General features: G+C 41.8%; 1 protein-coding gene across 2 annotated transcripts in view; it reads left to right on the forward strand.

Moving 5' to 3' along the window:
• The window catches only part of DOCK11 (dedicator of cytokinesis 11), a 133,978-nt gene that overhangs the window by 84,656 nt on the left and 28,760 nt on the right, over window positions 1-20,562 (forward strand). For both annotated transcript variants that reach the window (XM_072125635.1, XM_072125636.1), the window contains 8 exons: window positions 1,008-1,074; window positions 4,738-4,785; window positions 9,789-9,928; window positions 13,271-13,386; window positions 15,471-15,608; window positions 16,799-16,981; window positions 18,390-18,503; window positions 20,049-20,264. In XM_072125635.1, coding sequence (XP_071981736.1) covers window positions 1,008-1,074; window positions 4,738-4,785; window positions 9,789-9,928; window positions 13,271-13,386; window positions 15,471-15,608; window positions 16,799-16,981; window positions 18,390-18,503; window positions 20,049-20,264 — 1,022 coding nt within the window. The remainder of the gene's footprint in view (window positions 1-1,007; window positions 1,075-4,737; window positions 4,786-9,788; window positions 9,929-13,270; window positions 13,387-15,470; window positions 15,609-16,798; window positions 16,982-18,389; window positions 18,504-20,048; window positions 20,265-20,562) is intronic.

Here is a 20,562-nt window from a genome sequence, read left to right on the forward strand (position 1 = left end):
TGGAACCGACTAGACAGATGTTATGTTTGTGGGGGATTGGCAGAATCAGGGGTGTTGCTTGTGGTGCAAAAAGTTAAAAAACTACTCCAGAGGAATAAGTGAGGTACCACAGGTTGAGTATGGAGCACTGAAAGTGTGGTGGAGATGCCTGACCATGGTGCTTATGGAACAGTTCGGCTGTAATAGTATTGTGGGCAGTGGGATGTCTGAGGAGTGCAAACATCTCCACACCTTCAGTCAGTTGTTATTCCGGCCTTGTCTCTTCATGAAGGCTTAGAATCAATGAACTGTTATCCATTATTTTTCCTGGCCGTTGGCTGGAGAACAGTGGTCTAAGACAATAGAGACAGGAAGCTGCCGGTTTATGTGGGTGGGAAAAAAAAGTACTTACCTATTTTATCACAGGGACCCAATCCCTTGTTGACTCTGCTGACTTGACTTGCCAGTATGTTTCCATTATAACTGGTCATCCTCTTTCAGGAGAGAGAGGCTTTATTAATTTACGTAGCATGATCAATTGCCCTCTCCGGTATATGCTTATACAGGCGGTCCCCTACTTAAGAACACCTGACTTACAGACGACCCCTTACAAACGGACCTCTGGATGTTGGCAATTTACTGTACTTTAGCCTTAGGCTACAATAAACAGTTATAACAGTTATCACAGGTGTCTACAATGAAGCTTTTTTGTTAATCCTTGTTCTAATGACAATCCAACATTTTTAAAATCCAATTGTCACAGAGACCAAAAAAATTTGGCTGGTGTTACAATGATAAAGTATACAGTTCCGACTTACATACAAATTCAACTTAAGAACAAACCTCCAGACCCTATCTTGTATGTAACCCGGGGACTGCCTGTAATAGGAACTTTTAAGATTACTTTCATTTTTGTAACTCAAGAGCTGATGCTGAGTGACTGAGGGACAGTTAGTGTAATAATATGAGCGCCATATCTCAATCTTGACTTTTGTGTATTCTTATGTAAATGTTTGTGTTCTTTTCAGATTCTCTGATCAGCTACTGGAATAAAATGTCCCCACAAGAACTGCTGAACTTTCTTACACTCCTGGAGTAAGAAAATTTACTACTGTATTTTTTTTGGATTCAGCATTATAAAGTGATGCGAGAAGAGTAGTTCATAAAACATTGAGCCACTGTTGTGGTGCATAAATAAGTGGTATTTTGGGTCAGTTTTTGAAGTTGGTGCCAGGAGTTGTTCTTAAAGGTGAGGGAGGATATAGGGAGGTTTTTTCAACAAAACTCTTTGGGGCTCATTTACTAAGAGTCCGCGGACCGCATTTTCGTTGGTTTCCCCAATGATTTCCGATTTGCGCTGCATTGAACAGGGGTTTTTCGGCGCCGATCGGATTTTGGCGCATCGGCGCCGGCTTTCATGCGGCACAAATCGGGGGCGGGTCGTCGGACGATCTGACGGATTCGGACAACGCGTGGGATTTAAGATCGCAAATTGAGTCGCAAGACATACACCGGGAAGAAGGTGAACTCGGGCGGACTTCAGCGGGGAAGTGACAGATGCAGGATCTCGGGCGCATGATGTTGGTGAATCGTGCCAGACTTCATCTTCGTCGGACCGGGTAAGTAAATGTGCCCCTTTGTTTAGGCTTCAAATTCAGCATCAACACAACACACATGAAAGTACCTTCATTTACACTAACCTGTTTGTTAACAATACATAGTAATATAATCTTAGATCAGCGCTGGCAGCTAAAGAGCAACTATATATTTTGAATCTCTGTTTCCTGTTACTGACAGCCATATAATATCCATTAATATTAATATTATGCTGTTTAACCTAAACTACATATTCAATGTTGAGGAATTTATTAAAGGGAACCTGTCATCAGAAATATACATTATATTATTTCTTTCATGGTGTTACACTCTCTGCCTTCTTGACTTTATACAACCAAATTACATCTCACTTCGAAGTTGATTTTCTGGATGATGCCACCACACCAAGCCATGATATAGACATGATCTAGAAGGTGTTTAGCTGCCAGATGACATACTGGTTGTGGTTTATTGGGTCAATTTCTGCTGACAGGTTTCCTTTAAAGGGAACCTACCACCACAAATCTACCTATAAAGGTAGATTGGGTGGTAGGTGGATCAATGGGACGTGAGGATAGCCCTTTTAAGGGCTAATCCTCACGTTCCCACACTTTTTTGTTAACTTTTATTAGACATATATTCAAATTTACTTATGCAGCTACTGGGGCGTGGAGTAGCCGCATCTGAGGTTACACGAGGCGGCTACTCCACGCCCCAGTAGCCTCTTTTCCCCTCCTACTCACCCATCTTCGGCGCGCAGCTACGCGTAGCTGCGCGCCCTCCTCCGGCGATCCTGCCGTCTGCGCAGGATGCGCGCCGAAGATGGGTGAGTAGGAGGGGAAAAGAGGCTACCGGGGCGTGGAGTAGCCGCCTCGTGTAACCTCAGATGCGGCTACTCCACGCCCCAGTACCCGCATAAGTAAATTTGAATATATGTCTAATAAAAGTTAACAAAAAAGAGTGGGGATTAGCCCTTAAAAGGGCTATCCTCACATCCCATTGATCCACCTACCACCCAATCTACCTTTATAGGTAGATTTGTGGTGGTAGGTTCCCTTTAATGGGGCTGGTGAGTATCTGGTCTCCGTGATTAAAAGAGAACCTGTAAGCAGAAATTGCCCAAATATACAACTATCAGTATATTGTTGTGTAGCCTTATACCTTCCAGATCATGTGTCATTTATAGCCCAGTGGGGTGGCATCATCCAGAAAATCAAATTTGAAGTGAGATGTAAAATGGTTGTATAAAGTCATGGAGGTGGAGAACTCAGAGCTGGAGTCAAGTTCTCCCTGCCTCAGAATGCTCCTCTGACGATCCTGCATCCAGAGACATCATAACCAGCTCTACAGAAGTCAGAGACATGGGGGCACATTTACTTACCCGGTCTGGAGGTGATCCCGAAAATGCATTGTCCGACAATAATGTGCCGCGGTTCAAGAAGATTGTGTGCCCGATATCCTGCATGTGTTGCTCCCCCGCTCAGGTCCACCAGAGTTCACCATCTTCCTCACGGTGCATGTAAGTGCATGGCTTGCGACACAATTTTTAAGTTAAATCCTGCGGTTTGTCTGAATCCGTCGGATCGTCTGATTCAAAGCTGATTTTCTGGAGAGGTGGAGTAGCCGGACATGAGGCTACTAGTCGCGGCTACTCCACACCCCAGTAGCCGCGTTACTCCGCCTACCAGGGAATCTCCTTGTCCGAGTCCCCCGGCTACTGCGCATGCGCAGTAGTCCCGGAGCCGCGGCCGCGCAGCCAGACGAGGCTACTAGTAGCTGCGCGCCGAAGATTCCCTGGTAGGGGTATATCCTCACTATATCCTCACGTCCCATCCATCCACCTACCACCCCTTCTACCTTTATAGGTAGAATCTGGGTGGTAGGTTCCCTTTAAAGGGGTTGTCCCATGAACCAAGTTAGGCCCTATCCAGGGGATAGGGCCTAACTTGATGATCAGTGGGGGTCACAGTGATTAGGTCCCCACAGATCAAGAGAACGAGGGGTCCGTTCTGGTCCTGGGTACCTCAGTCGGACCCCTCGTCTCTCCTGGAGATTAATGGAGCAGACGGCCGCGCATAACCTCACAGTTAGATTATTTAATTTTTTTGGTTAAGAATTGAGCTGATAAAAAATACTTTAGATGGAATATTATCATTTATAACCTCTGCTGCATGTTTTGTGTCCACAATGGATTTTTTTATTGTTTAAAATGGGGGATTTTACATTGTACTGTAATAAGTTGGAAAATGTAATTGCAGATTCTACAGTCAAGATTTTACAACAAAAATGCATAATATGAACCAAGGATAAAGGATGTGACAGAAGCATCCTATACTTGTATAAAAATGGTAGTCCATAGGTCCCGTGTACAAGTACAGATTTTGATATTGATAGATTGCTTATGCAGTTTTTGAAACCAAAACCAGGAATAAAATCATGTTCCACGAAAAATTTGTGTACAATGTCCTAATTCATGTTGCCTGGAGGAACACATGCCCTAGGTTCAAGCCACAAAAATGCATGAACTTGCAGATGTTATTTTATTACAAGTTTCAAAAGCAGTTGAAAAGTTGTGTATATAACACAGGGTAAAAGATTTTTGGCTGTGCTCAGTCTAGGAACAAACAAAGAGGATCTGGTAAATATTCACCTTTCTGAATATGAATCTTCATATTAAATCCCAGCAAAACATCAGCAGTTTAGGAAAATATTAAGCCCACGAATGGCCCCTTGAGCATTAAGAGCTTTTTACTTACTTAGTCATCATGCATATTGTCCATGTGCTAGCTGGGGATTCAATGGATGGCACACAGACAAATTAAATTCTATGGACTCATACATACGGCCCTTATGCTGAATGAAGTCTGCATTGCAGTCATGGACGTGTAACCGGCAGCAAACAATGGACCGAATCCAGATGTATATTGGTGTGAATGTAGATTTTGGACATTCATGGTAATAGTCAGACAGGGACATTTTTACCATACCTGCCGATTCATTTCATGATTCTAAGCTATGCTACATGATCATAATCAAGGAGATTATTGCAGGATTTATTCCGAATCTTTTGTATTATTTCCATTATTTTTATATGGTAAATAATATCGTCAAGCATGAGACATTAAATTTGTAATAATTTATGCTATTTGTTTTGCTTTATAGGGCCTGCCTTTACCACTTCAGATATGTGGGTAAAAGAAATATTGCAAGGTAAGATTATTATTATTATATATTACACGTTGTTTAGAGTAGTTGATTAGTTCTGTCTGGATAAAAACTTTACTTAATTGCGTTTGGAGACAGGTTTTGTTGTCTAGTTGCCATAACTTTTCTTTTCATCTGTTTAGGTTCTCAGATATTTTAGGTTAGGCTCAGTTCACTCCTACATCTGGTTTAGTAGAGGGTTCCTCATCAATGCTGCGGCCCTTGCTCGTTTTTGCGTTTCCATTTTTTGCTTCCCACTTTCTAAAATTTATACCTTTTATTTTTTTCCATGTAAAGATCTGTGTGAGGTCATCTGCGTAACAAATTGCACACGACGGTATTTAATATTCCAAGCCATGTTCTAGGAAGCAGGAAAACAATTCCAAATTGGGGATACCAAATTTATACAGGTTTTATAAGGTTTTCATATTTTTACAAAAATTAAAACCACCTTTTCAGAAAAAAAATTCTTCATTTTGCCATCTTCTGGCGCTAGTAACTTTTTCATACTTTGGTGAACGAAGGTTTGTGTGTTGTTATTTTTTGTGAGATGAGATGACGTTTTCAATGCTACCATTTTGAGGACTGTAGGACCTTTTGATCAGTTTGTACAGCATAATATGTATATAACAAGTCACATCTTCTATAGTACACAGCATGAATCGGCAGCTCAGCTAATAAATGTCGGGGAAGAGGGAAGTAGGATGACAGGACTAGGGATCTCTCATCTCTAATACTTTCCCCCATTGTGTCGGCAGCTACTGGGACAGTAGGATCTGTGTATAAATGTATATATCAGTGCTCAAATGTGTGTGCATGAGCGTGTGTAAGAGTGTATAAATATACGATATGTAAATTTTCTGAGGGGGGTTGGGGGCCCCATTCAGAATTCTGCTATGGGGCCCTGCCTCCTCTAGTTACACCCTTGGATCTAACTTAGCCTAGATGGGTACCATTGGCTTTATGTTTAGCTGTAGACAACTTGTATATCTAGTACATGGTTCCGGCAGGTAAATACTAAGAAATATGGGTATAAAATCACCGCTTCCTGGACTGAGGAAAGTTTTATTATTGAAAAAAAAACCGATTCTCGATTGTAAAGATTGTGATAACTTTTAGTTCAGTAGCTGTGTGTGCCCTTCCTGTACAGCATTCCTACGTGACTGGTCATACCTAAGTGTCCTTGTGGGCAGATAACATTTATTTCTCGTAACTTCTCGTAAATAGACTTTTTTTTATTAATAAATTGATTTGTGAAAAGACATAGTTGTCAGGAGAAGCCCTGACATGTTCTCTGTTTTATAATGGTGCACATAAAAATGCAGAGAAACCAGTAATTCTACTTTATTTATTATGTAACTAGGTGAAAAATACATCAAAACAATAGAACTGTACAGCAATTACTGGGGAAGTGATTCATATGTGTTTTTCTTTAAATGGTGATATGCAAAGCTTTGAATGATATCATAAATCTGATAAACACAGGAAGCAACATAACTAAACAAGCCTGGCCGTTTCCATGACCAGGTGATGGCTGTTTGGGATGAAGGTACCCCGGAAGGTGAGAAGAAAAGCTGCCTACCACCACTTACCAAAATAAAAACACCACACATAGTGTAAATCATTGGAATGGTGATGGTCACAGCTTTATTGCAACATCTGTAAAAGATGAAATAATTAATAACACAAAATACAACAAATGTAGGGCAAGACCCTGGCAAACCAGATTCCTAGCGGCATCGTGATTATCAATTTTAAAAAATTTAGTACTGTATATGACTCCCAAATACCACACATCATTGGTCACACCTATAGATCCACCAGCCGCCAACCACACCAGCTACACCCTAACAGAGATTCTAAATTAAATGCATCTGTCCTCCCATATACTCACATGCGTGAGAACTAATACAACATCAAACTAACATAACCATTTTTTCTGCCAAAAGATGGTGTTCTGTCCTCAACCCCCTATATAAAGCCCTTTGAAACTCCACCCCCCACATTCAAATTCATCCATCATGGTAAACCAGGGACACTTACTCATAGATCCAGGCACTGTGCCTGTTGTAATCTTCTTATATTTGTTATCCACAGCCTCCTTCCTTCTAAAATCACCTTTAACAATTATGCTAATGAGTCTGAAGGACTCCTGGGGGTTGTTACCAGAACCCCTTTATGCTGCAGTTTCACATACTTCCTCAGAACTTCCCATCTCGCTCTGCCTGGTGTAATATTCGCAGCAGAGGAGGTTTCTGAACACAGTCGGAGGGAAAAGTACTCCTGCACACTGTAATAGCCTGGGAAGCTGCAGCACAGCTTCAGAATCTCTCCTACCTCTTATTTCGGTCTGTGTTAGTTGATAAATCAGCACCAGATTTATCAATTTATTTAATCCTAAATTATATACTTAGGTTATCTAATCTAACTTTACTGCTGCAATTAGTCGGTGTTACGCAACAAAGTCTTCAAACTCAGACCACCTTCCTTTTCATCTAAAGTACACCCATTTTTTTGCATTAGTCACAAATATCTAATTTGATAAATATGGTACAAGACATAAACGTATTGGTCATCCACACAAACAAAGCAAAATTCCATATAGCATATACCTCCATGTAGGACAAAATATGGCGACCAGAACTCCCCAGTGCCGTGTTAAGAAGAGGACGGACCCACAGCGTTGGGGGAGGCCGGCATGACGCGGTCCAGGGGGAGGGAGCCGTTACCAAGGGGAGGGTGTAGCAGTGGCGGGAGTAGTGAAGGGGAGGGGACCTATGAGCAGCAGGAGGGAGGAGGTCAGCCATTTTAGAAAAATCACTGGATGAGACCCGCCCTAGATGTATGTATCTGGGGGGGAGGTGGGCTCAAAAAAATGAAAAAAAAATTGCGGCAGCATAGGGGAGGGGGAAAGTCCTTGGAGTTGGTGGACCTACAGGGGGAAGCGGGGGAGAACATGGCGGATAGTTTTATCCGCGAATGATGGGCCATGCCTAGGGGTATGGCAGTATGGACTCCTGCTGGGTGGTGTCCTGCGGAGTGGGAAATTTGGAAAGCCACCTGTGAGATATGGTGCCCTTGAACCGGAGGTGGTTGTTGAGGGTAATAGCTAGAAGAAGAGCAGAATGGCATTTGTAATTTGGAGCTCCAATGACCTTCTCCTTATTAGGAATTAGTTATATTATAGGGGGGGGATGTTAATTACATGTTCGGGGGAATGAGGTTTTCTAATATTTGTTGTATGTTATATAAATTGGCTGCTGTGGCCAGATTAATCCAACAGGCGGTGTCCGAGTATTTCTTTAGGTATAAGTGCTCATGATCTGGTTGCAGCAGAAGAACAAAATACGGCGACCAGAACTCCCCAGTCCGTGTCATGTACAGTCAACACTATATATGAAAAAATCTCTATTCATTCCATAAAATAAACTAAAAAAATACAAATGTTAAGGATCCCGTCAGGTCCAAAATGCTTCATGAACTACTGATTTGGGGCCTTTTTAGGGAATCAGTCAAATCTACAAAACATGTAAATTCCAATCCATTATACCTTCAATTGACGCCTTGTCATTGTAAATGGAAGATCGTGAGTAATTGGTATAAGCCTGAAGGTAAGGAGTGGTAGAACGCATGTAACATAATTACGCAAACCATTTCTATGCAGTAGAAAACATTATCTTTTAATATTTTCAAGATTGAACTTTTGTGGTTCAGTGTATTTCAGAAACCATGACAGTAGGGAGGCATCTCGGTCATATTATGGAGACAAAACGTTTTCTACATTTAGTCAAGGTTTGAAGACATATACAAGCAAACTTGTAAGAGTTCTCATTATGGTTTGAAAATTACGTAACCTTGAAGAAATTTAAAAGCCTTTAAAGGCGTTGTCCGGAATTTAAATTGTTTGTATATACAAGCGGCCGATGCCTTCCTCGACCCAACCACAGCCACGTGCCTACTACAGAGGAGTTTCAGGCTATGGCAGGTGCACGGCAGTGGTCAGGATGACCCCACCAGCCTCTGTTAACACACATCTGGGCCTTTCCATACTTCAGGGAGGGAGACATGCTGAGGGAGCAGGGGGGAGATGTAGACAGTGTAACAGCCTGTGAAGCTGCAGCATGAGGGAGGGGCTCTAGTAACACCCCCAGGAGCTCTTCTGGCTGATTAGCATAATTATAAAAGTTGATTTTAGAAGGAAGTAGGATATGGTTAACAAAGATAGGGAGATTACCACAGTCTCAGTGCTTGGATCTATGAGTAAGTGTCCCTGGTTTATCCTGTTTCGGTTTTGATGGTAGATGAGATAGTATCCAAAAACCTCTTGGCCCGTTCATGTATAACATGTACCACATTTATGTGTTTGGAAATGAGCTGATCCTCAGGCAGAGGGCAAAGAAAGTTGTCATCTGTCCTAGGGATTATACGTAATTATACTTTGTGACTTGTTCATGGTATACCTGGTATTTTTTTTTTAACTTTATCAGAAGTGTCTGAGGTAAAACTGTGTTAATTGCCCATGGAAATCAATCCGAGCTCAGCTTTCATTTTATAAACTATAGCTATGGAAAAATAAAATCTGGGCTCTGGTTAGAACAGTTTTACTCTTAGAAGCTTCTGATGAATTTCCCCCATAGTATGTATGATGGATGACACTCAGCAACAGCCATCAGAAGGATAAATCCATGTTCCCCATAGAAACCTCAGATGGACAATGCACAACATGGACGGGACCCTTACTCATATATGTATGACTTTTTCCCCCAGATATCTGTGTATGTATTTCTAGGCTATGATTGGATCTTCCTCCATTCATTGTACAGTACATGTATCTAACCCAGGTTTTGCATATGTTTATATTTTCTTACTGACTTTTCCCCCAAATTAGCCAAAAAACTTGTGTAAAATTTGTTCCAGATTTCTGTTTATTCCTGAAGTAAACTTGATATGACCCGTTAATCCGCGCTGCCTTAATAGGTAATCGTTTGTACAATCATCTGTCTCTTCAGAGTCCAGGATGCCTGGGTATCTAAGCATTTTGTGGCAGGAGATAGAAAATCTCAGACAATGCCTGCGCTGCGGAGTAGAACCGGAGCCACGCGTCTTCAACACCTTAGCAGTTTAGAAAGTTCCTTCACACTTAATCATAGTAAGTATTTAGAAGATGCAACATCTGCTTTGTACAAGAGATGAAAGTTATTGTTCTGTTTATTCTGTGTTCTGTCTGTTCACAACACGATTATCCTGGTCATTCGTCCCAGTGAACCTCAGGAAGATAAGAATATTATGCACTGGGCCTAGGTGTTCCTTATTAGTTCTCTGATAAACCCTGCCCTCTGCCCATAGAGAGGATTTACTAGACTGGATGTTCACAATTTAAGATAATGGGCCACATTTATTAAGAACAGGGCAAACTGCACTAAATGCAGTTTGCCTGTGTAGTGTGCAGGGGGCGCCAGATTCAGGATTTCTGGTGCACGTTCTTCATGAATCTGGCGCTCCCTGCACCGCCCCAATTTGGTTTTGGTGCACCTTTAACATAGGACGTGCAACACAATTCTGTCGGACTTTGCATAATAAATTTGGCGCACGGTCCGACAGAGCACTGGAACGCCCCCTAATATGTGTTGCGTGATGCCTAGTGCGGCTGCACCACAAAAGGGTCGAATGCTACACAATTGTGGTTCGGACACTTTTTAAATACCTGTGCAAGCAGTTTTCATCTAAAAATGTTCCTCTATAGTCTAGTTAGGGAACCCACCTGCAGCAAACTGGCCCCCCAATTCTAAGCAAATTCAAAGACATCCTCTTTCTAAATTGCCCCATGCCCTGCTCTTGCGGGTTTTGGAGGGGTTAGTATAACATAGTGGTCAATTATGGATTGTCAAATTGATGGTTATTAACAGCAGATTAAAATAAACAAAAGAACCTAAATGTACTACCTTTTTGCTCTCCAGTCCAACACGAGCTCTCCAGCATGCATGCATGTAACTGCCCATATCTCTAGTTCTGTAGTGCACAAAAGCACAAGCCTGGTGAGGTCTGAAAGATGAGGTTCTTATCTTTAATATATGTAGAAATTCCACAGCACTCCTGTTTCAGTATTTGATGATGCACTCACAGCATTTAAACAGTGCCTAATCATCTCCCACAAGTAGAAGGTCACTTTTATACATATATTTTTATTCCAGCTATCCACAGGTACGAAACAACAATTAACCCTGCATAATACTACCGCTGTATACTGTAACATGAAGTCTATAAAGAAGCTCCTCAGTTTACATAGATGCGGACTGTATTTTCTATTCCCTACATATTGGGGCACATTTACTTACCCGGTCGAGTCGCGATCCAGCGGCGCGTTCTCCGACGAGGATTCGGGTCTGCCGTGATTCACTGAGGTCTGTGCGCCCGACATCCACCAGGTGTCACTGCTGCGCTGAGGTCCGCCGGAATTCACCTTCTTCGACCCGGTGCATGTAAGTGCTGATCTTGCGACACAAATTATTTTTTAAATTCCGCAGTTTTTCCAAATCCGTCAGATTGTCCGGACACGGCCGCCCATTTCTGTTGCGTGAAAGCCGGCGTCGATGCGCCAAAATCCGATCCGTGCGCCAAGATCCCGGGGCAATTCGGCGCAAGTCGGAAATCGACAGGAAACCCGACGAAAGTGTGTGATTCTGACCCTTTGTAAATGAGCCCCATTGTGTGAATATTTGACATCCAATGAATTTCTGTGCATATATTATTGATACTGTATATATTATCCACAGCATCTGAGGAAGGTCTTTTTGACCGAAGCGTCATGTATATGTATTAAAGTGGATCGGTACAAGAATAAAAGCATTTATTTGCAAAATTGGATTGAGTGCCATCTTCTATATCCTATATCCTTATGATAGCCCCGCCACTGCCCCGGCGCTCTTGATGTATTTGGCAGGGCCCAGCATAGCAACTATTTCTAGACCAGGCCCTGTTTAGTGTAGAAATAAACACAGCTGGCGAATTTTCACATGAAAATCCGCCAGCTGCAGGAAATTCCCAGGCACGGTTACAGGAACGCCCCACACTGGCCCCCTACCTGCTGGCCATGCCCCTCCATCCCTCCCCTGGCGTGGAGGTGAAGGAAAGGGCAAAATAATCTCAAGTGCTAGCAATAAACTAGCATTTGCAATTATTTCCAGGCAGAAGCCCTGATAAATGCCCCCTATGTTTCCATTTCCAAGAGAACCGTAGATAGAGGCGTCTTCAATGATGCCCTCCTTCAGCTTCTAAACTTGACTCATCTTTGGCTCTATATGACTCTTCTCTGATCATTTTCACCTGAATTTAAAGGAGATTTATTTTTAATGGATAAAGGAAATGTTATACCCTTCCTGAGGGGCTACCTACCATGAGAAGTAGATCTGATGGTAGATTGCTCCTGCCTGCTTCTGCCCTAATCTGTAATTTAATAATCCTGGAACCTAACTAGTTAAATTCTTTATTTTAGTAATAGGTAAATTACCTGCAGAGGCTACTGAGGCGTGGAGTAGCCTTAGCTCCCATTACCCAGCCAGGCTAGCACACGCCATAGCAGCCTCTGCAGTTACTTTACCTATTACTAAAATAAAGTTTTTAATAAGTTATATTAGGCTCCAGGATTATTAAATTACAGATTGAGGAAGAGGCAGGGAGGAGGAAACTTCTTATTATGGTAGATTCCTCGTGTTTAGGTTTCCTCAGTAAAATATGGTGACAGAGTACCTTTAAAGGAAACCTACCATTTAGAATGGTAGGGGTAAGCTGTAAGTACCGAGCACCAGCTCAGGGTGAGCTGGTGCCGGTACTTACTTTCGTTAGTGTTATAAACCGCGGTTTTAACACTTTTTAAACTTTAGAGCAGAAGGAGCTTCGGCGCTGCGCGCGACCATGCGCGCGCAACATCTCCGCTATTTCCTATGTAGGTGCGCGCACGATTGTGCGCACGCAGCGCCAAAGCCTCTTCTGCTCTAAAGTTTAAACAGTGTTAAAACCGCGATACCGCGGTTTATAACACTAACGAAAGTAAGTACCGGCACCAGCTCACCCTGAGCTGGTGCTCGGTACTTACAGCTTACCCCTGCCATTCTAAATGGTAGGTTTCCTTTAATAATCCAACCTGTTTGTATGTAATATACACATTGGGGCTTATTTACTAAGGGTCTGCAGACACACTTTCGTCGTTTTTTCCGACGTTTTACGGGATTTGCGCCGCTAGGACAGGTATTTAACTGGGGATCTTAGCGGCACAGTGCATTATACACAGACAATGTACTTTCTGTGAACTCCGCGAGACCAGGTAAGTAAATGTGCCCCATTGTTCTGCTTATTACAACACCCACTATTTTCAATCTTCTCTTTAAGTATTTGACCTGGAGTTTAGAAACAAATACAGTGCATATATATGCTTACTTTCCTGTAAGAGGTTTATTGTGGTCATTTTTATATTGAATGTTTACTTTCCCCACAGGTTCAGGTTTTACCGAAGCTGATATTTTACATCAAGCATTACTAGAAGGAAACTGTACTACTGAAGTGTCCTTGACTGTATTGGATGTTATCTCTTTCTTTACACAAACATTTAGGGTAAGGCGCTTTCTTTTATGGCTAGAAACAAGGAGGTCCCCAAAGCAAATCTGTACCAGCCAGGATCTCCAACTACAGTGGGTACAGATCCCTTTGAATTTTTCACTCTTTGTTTCATTGCTGCCAATTGGTAATATTAAAAAAGTTCTCTTTTTTTGCTCATTAATGTACACTCTGCACCCATTTTGAAATGAGAAAGGTAGATATTTTTGCTAATGTGAATGTATGTGCTAACATCACGGTAATGCATGCATTTTGTAAAAACAATCTTGGTAGCAATGCAACTAGGCAAATCTCCTCTTCTTAGCTGTTGTGATGCCTTTGAAACACCATGCGTTAATGCCACACGTGAACGAACCCTCACATCGTCATACGTATTTAGACCATTTACTCTGAAACTCATATTTAACTTACATGCTGCCCACTTCCTTCTGGTCCTCCTTGAGATGGTTCTGCTCCTTCAATGGAGTTTCATTGGAAACTCCTTAGGCTACATTCACACTGCCGTTGCCCGCCCGTACCGTACCGTAGCGGGCAACGGCAGTGCACGGGGAGAGGAGGAGGAGGTGAGCGCAGCTCCCAAGCCCCCCCCCCCCCCAGCCCCTCTCCATAGAGATACATGGCGCACGGCGCCGTATTACGGGAAAAGATAGGACAGGTCCTATCTTTTTCCCGGGTAAGGAGCGGTATGGTGCCGCATGTGTGGCGTATATACGTCCTCCATACAGTAGTGTGAATGTAGCCTCAATCGGGAAACATAACCGAAAGGGTTAAATAAAAGCTTAGATGTCACTTGAGAAGAATGATAGCATGAAACCTTTATTGTTCAGTAATACTCAACAACATCTTGTTTTCACATGTCCTCTTTTTCTTATGTTTTTTAATACCTTTTTATATATGGTTTTCTTATATAACCTAATGACATTAGCACTTACCATCTGTGTCTGGGTCAGGCGTTTGCTGTCTGACTCCAGTCACGTGATGGAACTTGCTTCTATTTAAACTTAAGATCATTGTATATAAAGTTAGCCATGATTAAGCTTCTACCTGAAATGCGTGGGAGATTGTCTTTTGATTCCTGTGATGACTCCGTGCGCTTTTATCTGTATGTAAGAAGTTTGACAATAAAGTGATATTTTTAGTTGAAAACGCAAGTGGATTTTCGTATCTTGGAGACGGATATTGGGGCAGATTTACTTACCCGGTCCTGCCGCGATCCAGCCGCGCGTTCTCCGACAAGGATTCGGGTCTTCTGGCGATTCACTAAGGTCGTGCGCCCGATGTCCGCCAGGTGTCGCTGCTGCGCCGAGGTCCGCCGGAGTTCATCTGGTTCTTCTCGGTGCATGTGAGTGATGGATTTTGCGACACAATTAGTTTTTTAAATTCCGTGGTTTTTCCAAATCCGACCAAACACCCCCGATTTCTGTCGCGTAAAAGCCCCGGCGCTATTGCGCTGAAATCCGTTCGTGTGCGCCAAAATCCTGTCGGAAGTCGGCGCAAAAAGGAAAAATTCGGGCAACCCGACGAAAGTGCTGCCGCGGAGCTCTTAGTAAATGAGCCCCATTGTGTTTTGTGTTTGCTAAAACTCCAAAAGAGGCTGGAACCTCTTGGAATAAAAGGGGGAGTTAAAAAAATTATCCCAATGTTTTCCCACTCTCTCTCCCGTTTTCACTTCTGTGTAAGTAAATCTAATGTGATCTAGGAAGACATATTCTGCAGTGATTTTAATGCTGATGTCAGTTAATTAACAAGAGGGAGGGGAAAAAGAGACCGATAAGTAGGGGAGGAGGCATTTGTCTCTGTTAACTTGCACAATTGATTAATGCAATGTCTTTTTGAATAGTTTTTAACGATATAAGAACTCCTTGTTGAATAGAATTTTAGAGCATGTTAGCAAAAACCCATAAAGGCTGCAATTTGTGGTTAAAAAACAATTGCCAGCCATACATGAGATATCACTTTGTGCTACATTATTACTAGACAGTGCTGTCTTGAAAAGCTATAATTGATATAGGAGTATCAACCCCTCTCTGGCAACACTCTATATTAGGTATTCATTACGGTACTTTCTTTACATCATTTAGGCTCAGCTCCTTAACAGCGAATGTCAGAACCCTTTGATGAAGAAAGTTTTTGATATCTACTTGGCTTTTCTGAAAAATGGACAGTCTGAGATTTCTTTAAAACATGTCTTTGCATCGCTAAGATCCTTAATTAGCAAGGTAGGTGGTATATCTAGAATACTATATAAGTATTACAGTGTTTATTATACGCATATAGCATTGGATGTCAGGATGTTGGGTTTTGTAGTGTGGTAGATTGCAGATAAAGTTTTTTTGATAAATGTATTTTGTTTTGTCTCCTCTTTGACGCTATGAGGTTGTAAAAATAGAACGTGTAGTGAAAATAGTGGCCTGTCGACTAGATTCTCAGTACAAGGAACTTGTGATAACTAAACCCAGAGGCGGTTTTGCCTTGTGTCAACAGGGAAATAGACTACACCAACAATCTTTTTGTTGAAATAGTGTTAGAACTAATGACTCCCATCTAGTATTACTGAGCCGCTATTCAGCACCTGTTGCCACTTATGGTTTTATCACATATTTTTCAATTACATTTCCATCTACTGCATGACAAATATGAAGAAAAACTTCAAAAGTCTATACCACTGTACTAAAAAGTCCATCAGTACATCCTGATCTGCACTAATCTGCGTTGCTTTGTCTATTTGCCAATGTGCTTATCGCCATTTTTAGAGCTAAGGCTACATTCACACTACCGCAAGGGGGACGTATATACGGCCGACGTATATACGGCCGATATATGTCCTCCATAGACGGCAATGGGCCATGCGCCATGTTTCCCTATGGAGAGGGGCAGGGGTGAGCAGCGCTCTGCCCTTCCTCCTCTCCCCGTGTGCCCGCCGTGCTACGGTACGGCGGGCACCGGTCATGTGAATCCAGCTTTAATATGTATATTTTGATACTAGTTTAGCTCTGCATCTAACACTATATTTTTTAAAGGGGATTTTTATAGAGCCAGGGTAAGAGATAAAAACACATACATCTTCCGTTTCCAGTTTCTGGTCGCTCCCGTGCTTACGGTTCCGGGCCCTGGGCTGGACAAGAATTCCTGGGGTTTACTGAACCTGCTTCATAAAATGACTGACCTGCTCAGACACGAGGGAAATTTATGTTGTATGCTATCCCCTGGTCCAAGGAAGCAGGTCATTGGATGATGTGGGTCATAAATTAAATTAAAATAAATTTAGCATATACAGAAAGGGGCTGGGGAAAGTATTATGGGGGACATGTTTGGTAGGGGTCTTTTTGGGAGCGACAGGTCCTCTTTAATGTTGTTATATTGCCCATGTTTATTATACTGTCTTAATCTGTCATTCTCTATTGATAAGTTTCCCTCAGCGTTCTTCAAAGGAAGAGTCAATATGTGTGCAGCATTCTGCTATGAGGTTCTCAAATGCTGCACATCCAAACTCAACTCTACCAGAAGCGAAGCTTCTGCTCTTCTGTATCTTCTCATGAGGAACAACTTTGAGTTCACAAAAAGACGGACATTCCTCAGGACTCATTTACAGGCAAGTGTATATAGAAACTAGTGGCTTGGCAGCCATCATAATGTTCCCTCAGGCAGTTTTATTGATTATATCAGCATTTCGTTAACATATCACATCTAACCACAGAAGAAAAATATTTCAAAAATGACATACTCACTATTTATCACGTGGATGCAGTGCTTCTAAACCAGGCACACATACATTCTGGTGTTTGCCTCCTGAATTACAATCTGTTCTTCTTTTTGCTCCTAATAACTTTTTCGGTTTTTTTTGAGAAAAAAATATGTAAATGACCCTCAGTGGCTCTTGTCTATGACACAGGAGGCCCTTTTGGCTTCCGTGGTTTGTTAATATTCATGCCTCCTCAACTCAGGCTGCTCGATGATCACGCATGATATTTGGCTGGGGATGGAGGAGGCGGGCAGAAACGCAGAATGAAATTGTGAATAATTAGCAGACAATGGAGTCAGAAGGGGCTCTTGTGAGGTAGTCAGGAGACTCTGTTAGGGGCCCTAAGCAAGAACATCATGCAGGGGTAAATATTGGATACTGTGTTTTACCAGTAGGATACTTCAATGATCAGTAACTGCGAATGCATTACTTCTGTCTATATGCTCTAGGACAGTGATGGCGAACATTTTAGAGACCGGGTGCCTAAATTTCAACCAAAACCTACTTATTCACCATCGAGTGCCAACTTGACAATTTAAACAGTAACTTATTGCTCTCTTTTGTTCCACAACAGTCAATCGTATCAGCCCCCTGAGGACACCAATACAGTTGAAAGCAGTAAGGCAAATTCATACATTATTGTAGCTTCTCTCCAGGGTCTCTCTGTACAGGAAGAATCGTGGGGCCAGTAGTAGGACCTCCAAAAATATTGTGTCCCTGTTCACACCATCTTACTCTTCTTGCAGTTCCAATCAGTCAAGGATATGACACTTTAAAAGAGTGCCAAGAGCTGCATCTCAGTTGTCTAGGACTGCAGGAAGATTTAAGTCCTGTCTGGTGAACTTTGTCCTGGGGCAACAGCCTGGGTGCCCACAGAAAGGACTCCGAGTGCCACCTCTGGCACCCGTGCCATAGGTTCGCCATCACTGCTCTAGGACTACCAAGAGTACTAGGCTTTCCACCAGCTTTCTACATAGTCCTTATAATAATACAATGCAAGTTGTGTAGATGTCTGACACAGTGCACCACATTAAAATAATCCAGTGCAGGATTCCTGATAATAGAAAATGGGCCAGAGGCCATGGTGAGAGGGTATGGACATAGAGATGAAGAATCCCCATGTGGGATGTAATTATTAGACACTAATGTCTACATACTCCATATTGCAAAGAAATATGGTGCATTATGAAAAAATCATGAAATACTAAGAAATAAAATTACTATCCCAAACATATTCTTCCCCTTTTTCATTTTCCAGATCATAATTGCAGTGAGCCAGCTGATTGCCGATGTGGCTCTTAGCGGAGGATCCAGGTTCCAGGAATCGCTTTCCATTATTAACAATTTTGCAAACAGTGACAGAGCAATGAAGGTATCTCTCATTTTGTGATAGATTAAATTTTAGGATTGATGCTTTATACAAGCAGCTCACTGTCCTACAAGCAGTAACTAAGACATCAGGTTCACCGTGCACAGGAAAATGCACTTAACTAAGTTAAGGCAGGATCTTTGTGATTTACAATTTACATAGTAAAGACAAGCACAGACTCTCAATTATTCTCTTGTTCTATGAATAATTTTCATCGTAGACTGAATGTTTGAAGCACCTGATAAATAAAGTCTTTGTTAGATCAATGCAGCTACTATTAAGAAATGTATATGTACTTGTGGCAAGCTTTATTTGCACTTGTAAATATGGCTAGATCGATATCAGAACTTTCTTAGATACTTTCTATGATTGAATTGATATTCAATCATATATTGATATAATTGAATGATGCCAACTTTACCTATTCTTAAAGGGAACCTGTCACCAGGGATCTCATTTCCACTAAAGACAGGTTGCAGAAGCCCATTACAGCTCCATTGCAAATATGTATTTCTGCCTTTTGTGTGCATTTGCATTACAGTATAATTGTGTGTTTTAGCTTTAACCTTGTACCCTGACACAATCCTGCTCTAGGTTCCAGGTCTGTGACTTGTTTGTGCTTCTGGATTTGTATCTTTGTTATATCTACGTTATCTGCCATGGTTTAGTGAAATGGTGATGGCAATCATCTTACACTACCACTAATTATTCTGTCCCTAATGAGGGTTAGAGGAGCTAAGCCTGTGGCATCAAGCAAGATTCACATCTTTTAAATGACTGTAAAACACAGTATAACAAGAAGTGGGCAAAAAGTGACTCGTATCTAATTGCTTCTATATGTCTTTGGAATCAGTTTTGTTGTAGGTAAATATGCAGGATTTTTAACATAAAAGTGGCAATGCTTATTCCATTTAATTCAAATTTTCACACAAAGAATTAAAAAAAAACTGTAACTTAATAAAGGAAGGACACAGAAACTATGTATGACATGCTGAAAAAAAATCTGACAAAACTGTTGAGAAAATCTCTTGTTTTTTTAAGTTTTTTAAGGAATTCTGGAAACCCCTAAGGGCCCAGGGCAGGGCAAAATACAAGTGTACTTACCCTGTTCCATCTCTCAGTTTCATTGCTTCACCAATACTTCCAGTCTTCAGCACCTGCAACCAGCTAAAAGTGCCAGGGGGACACAAAACCCAATTTGGCAAATCCATCTTTTGACTAAAGAATGTCCCTTCCTATAATATCACAAGGGATTTTCCTGTGGTCCAAGGAGGCCGCAGGTGCAAAAGAAATCAGGAGCTGAAGCAGTTCCCTTTTTTTGCCTCCAACCCCCCCCACACCACCACCACCTCCACCTTTGCCTGGTTCCCAAGCGGTTTTCCATAATGCCTAAAAAAGCTATTTTTGAACAATTTCTCTTACTAGGAATCACTAGGTTTCCCACATAGAATAAAGTTACAGTCAAGAAGTGATAATAGAAAATTTAGGGGAAGTTATGCTTAGCAGTTACTTTACATTACATATAAGTTTCTTTATGACATTTAACAGGGAACAACTTTTCCCTCTGAAGTGAAAGATCTGACAAAGAGGATCCGCACGGTTATTATGGCGACAGCCCAAATGAAGGAACACGAAAGGGATCCTGAAATGTTGATAGATCTACAGTATAGCTTGGCCAAGTCCTACGCTAGTACACCTGAGCTACGAAAGACCTGGCTAGAGAGTATGGCCAAGATCCATGTGAAAAATGGAGACTATTCGGAGGTAGGTGCCTTGTGGAAAGCTTACGAAGGTTTTTTGTGGTGGATTAGTCATCAATATAATTAGTCAGGGTACAGGATTTCAATCCAAAATTAACACCAAAAACACTCTATAACATGACCTGTTTGCGGATCACTCTGCAGTGAATGGGTCTGAGCTGCAGAACAAGGTACAACCACTACACAATGTATAGCGCTGTTGTTGGTACACAGCGAATGGATGAACTGGTTGAAAACTGAATAGTGATTAGTGTTACATTCCATCTCTGGGGGTACTCAGACTTGCTCTCCCACCCATAAAA

Source organism: Engystomops pustulosus, chromosome 9, assembly GCF_040894005.1.
Source record: "Engystomops pustulosus chromosome 9, aEngPut4.maternal, whole genome shotgun sequence".
NCBI classification, from domain to species: domain Eukaryota; kingdom Metazoa; phylum Chordata; class Amphibia; order Anura; family Leptodactylidae; genus Engystomops; species Engystomops pustulosus.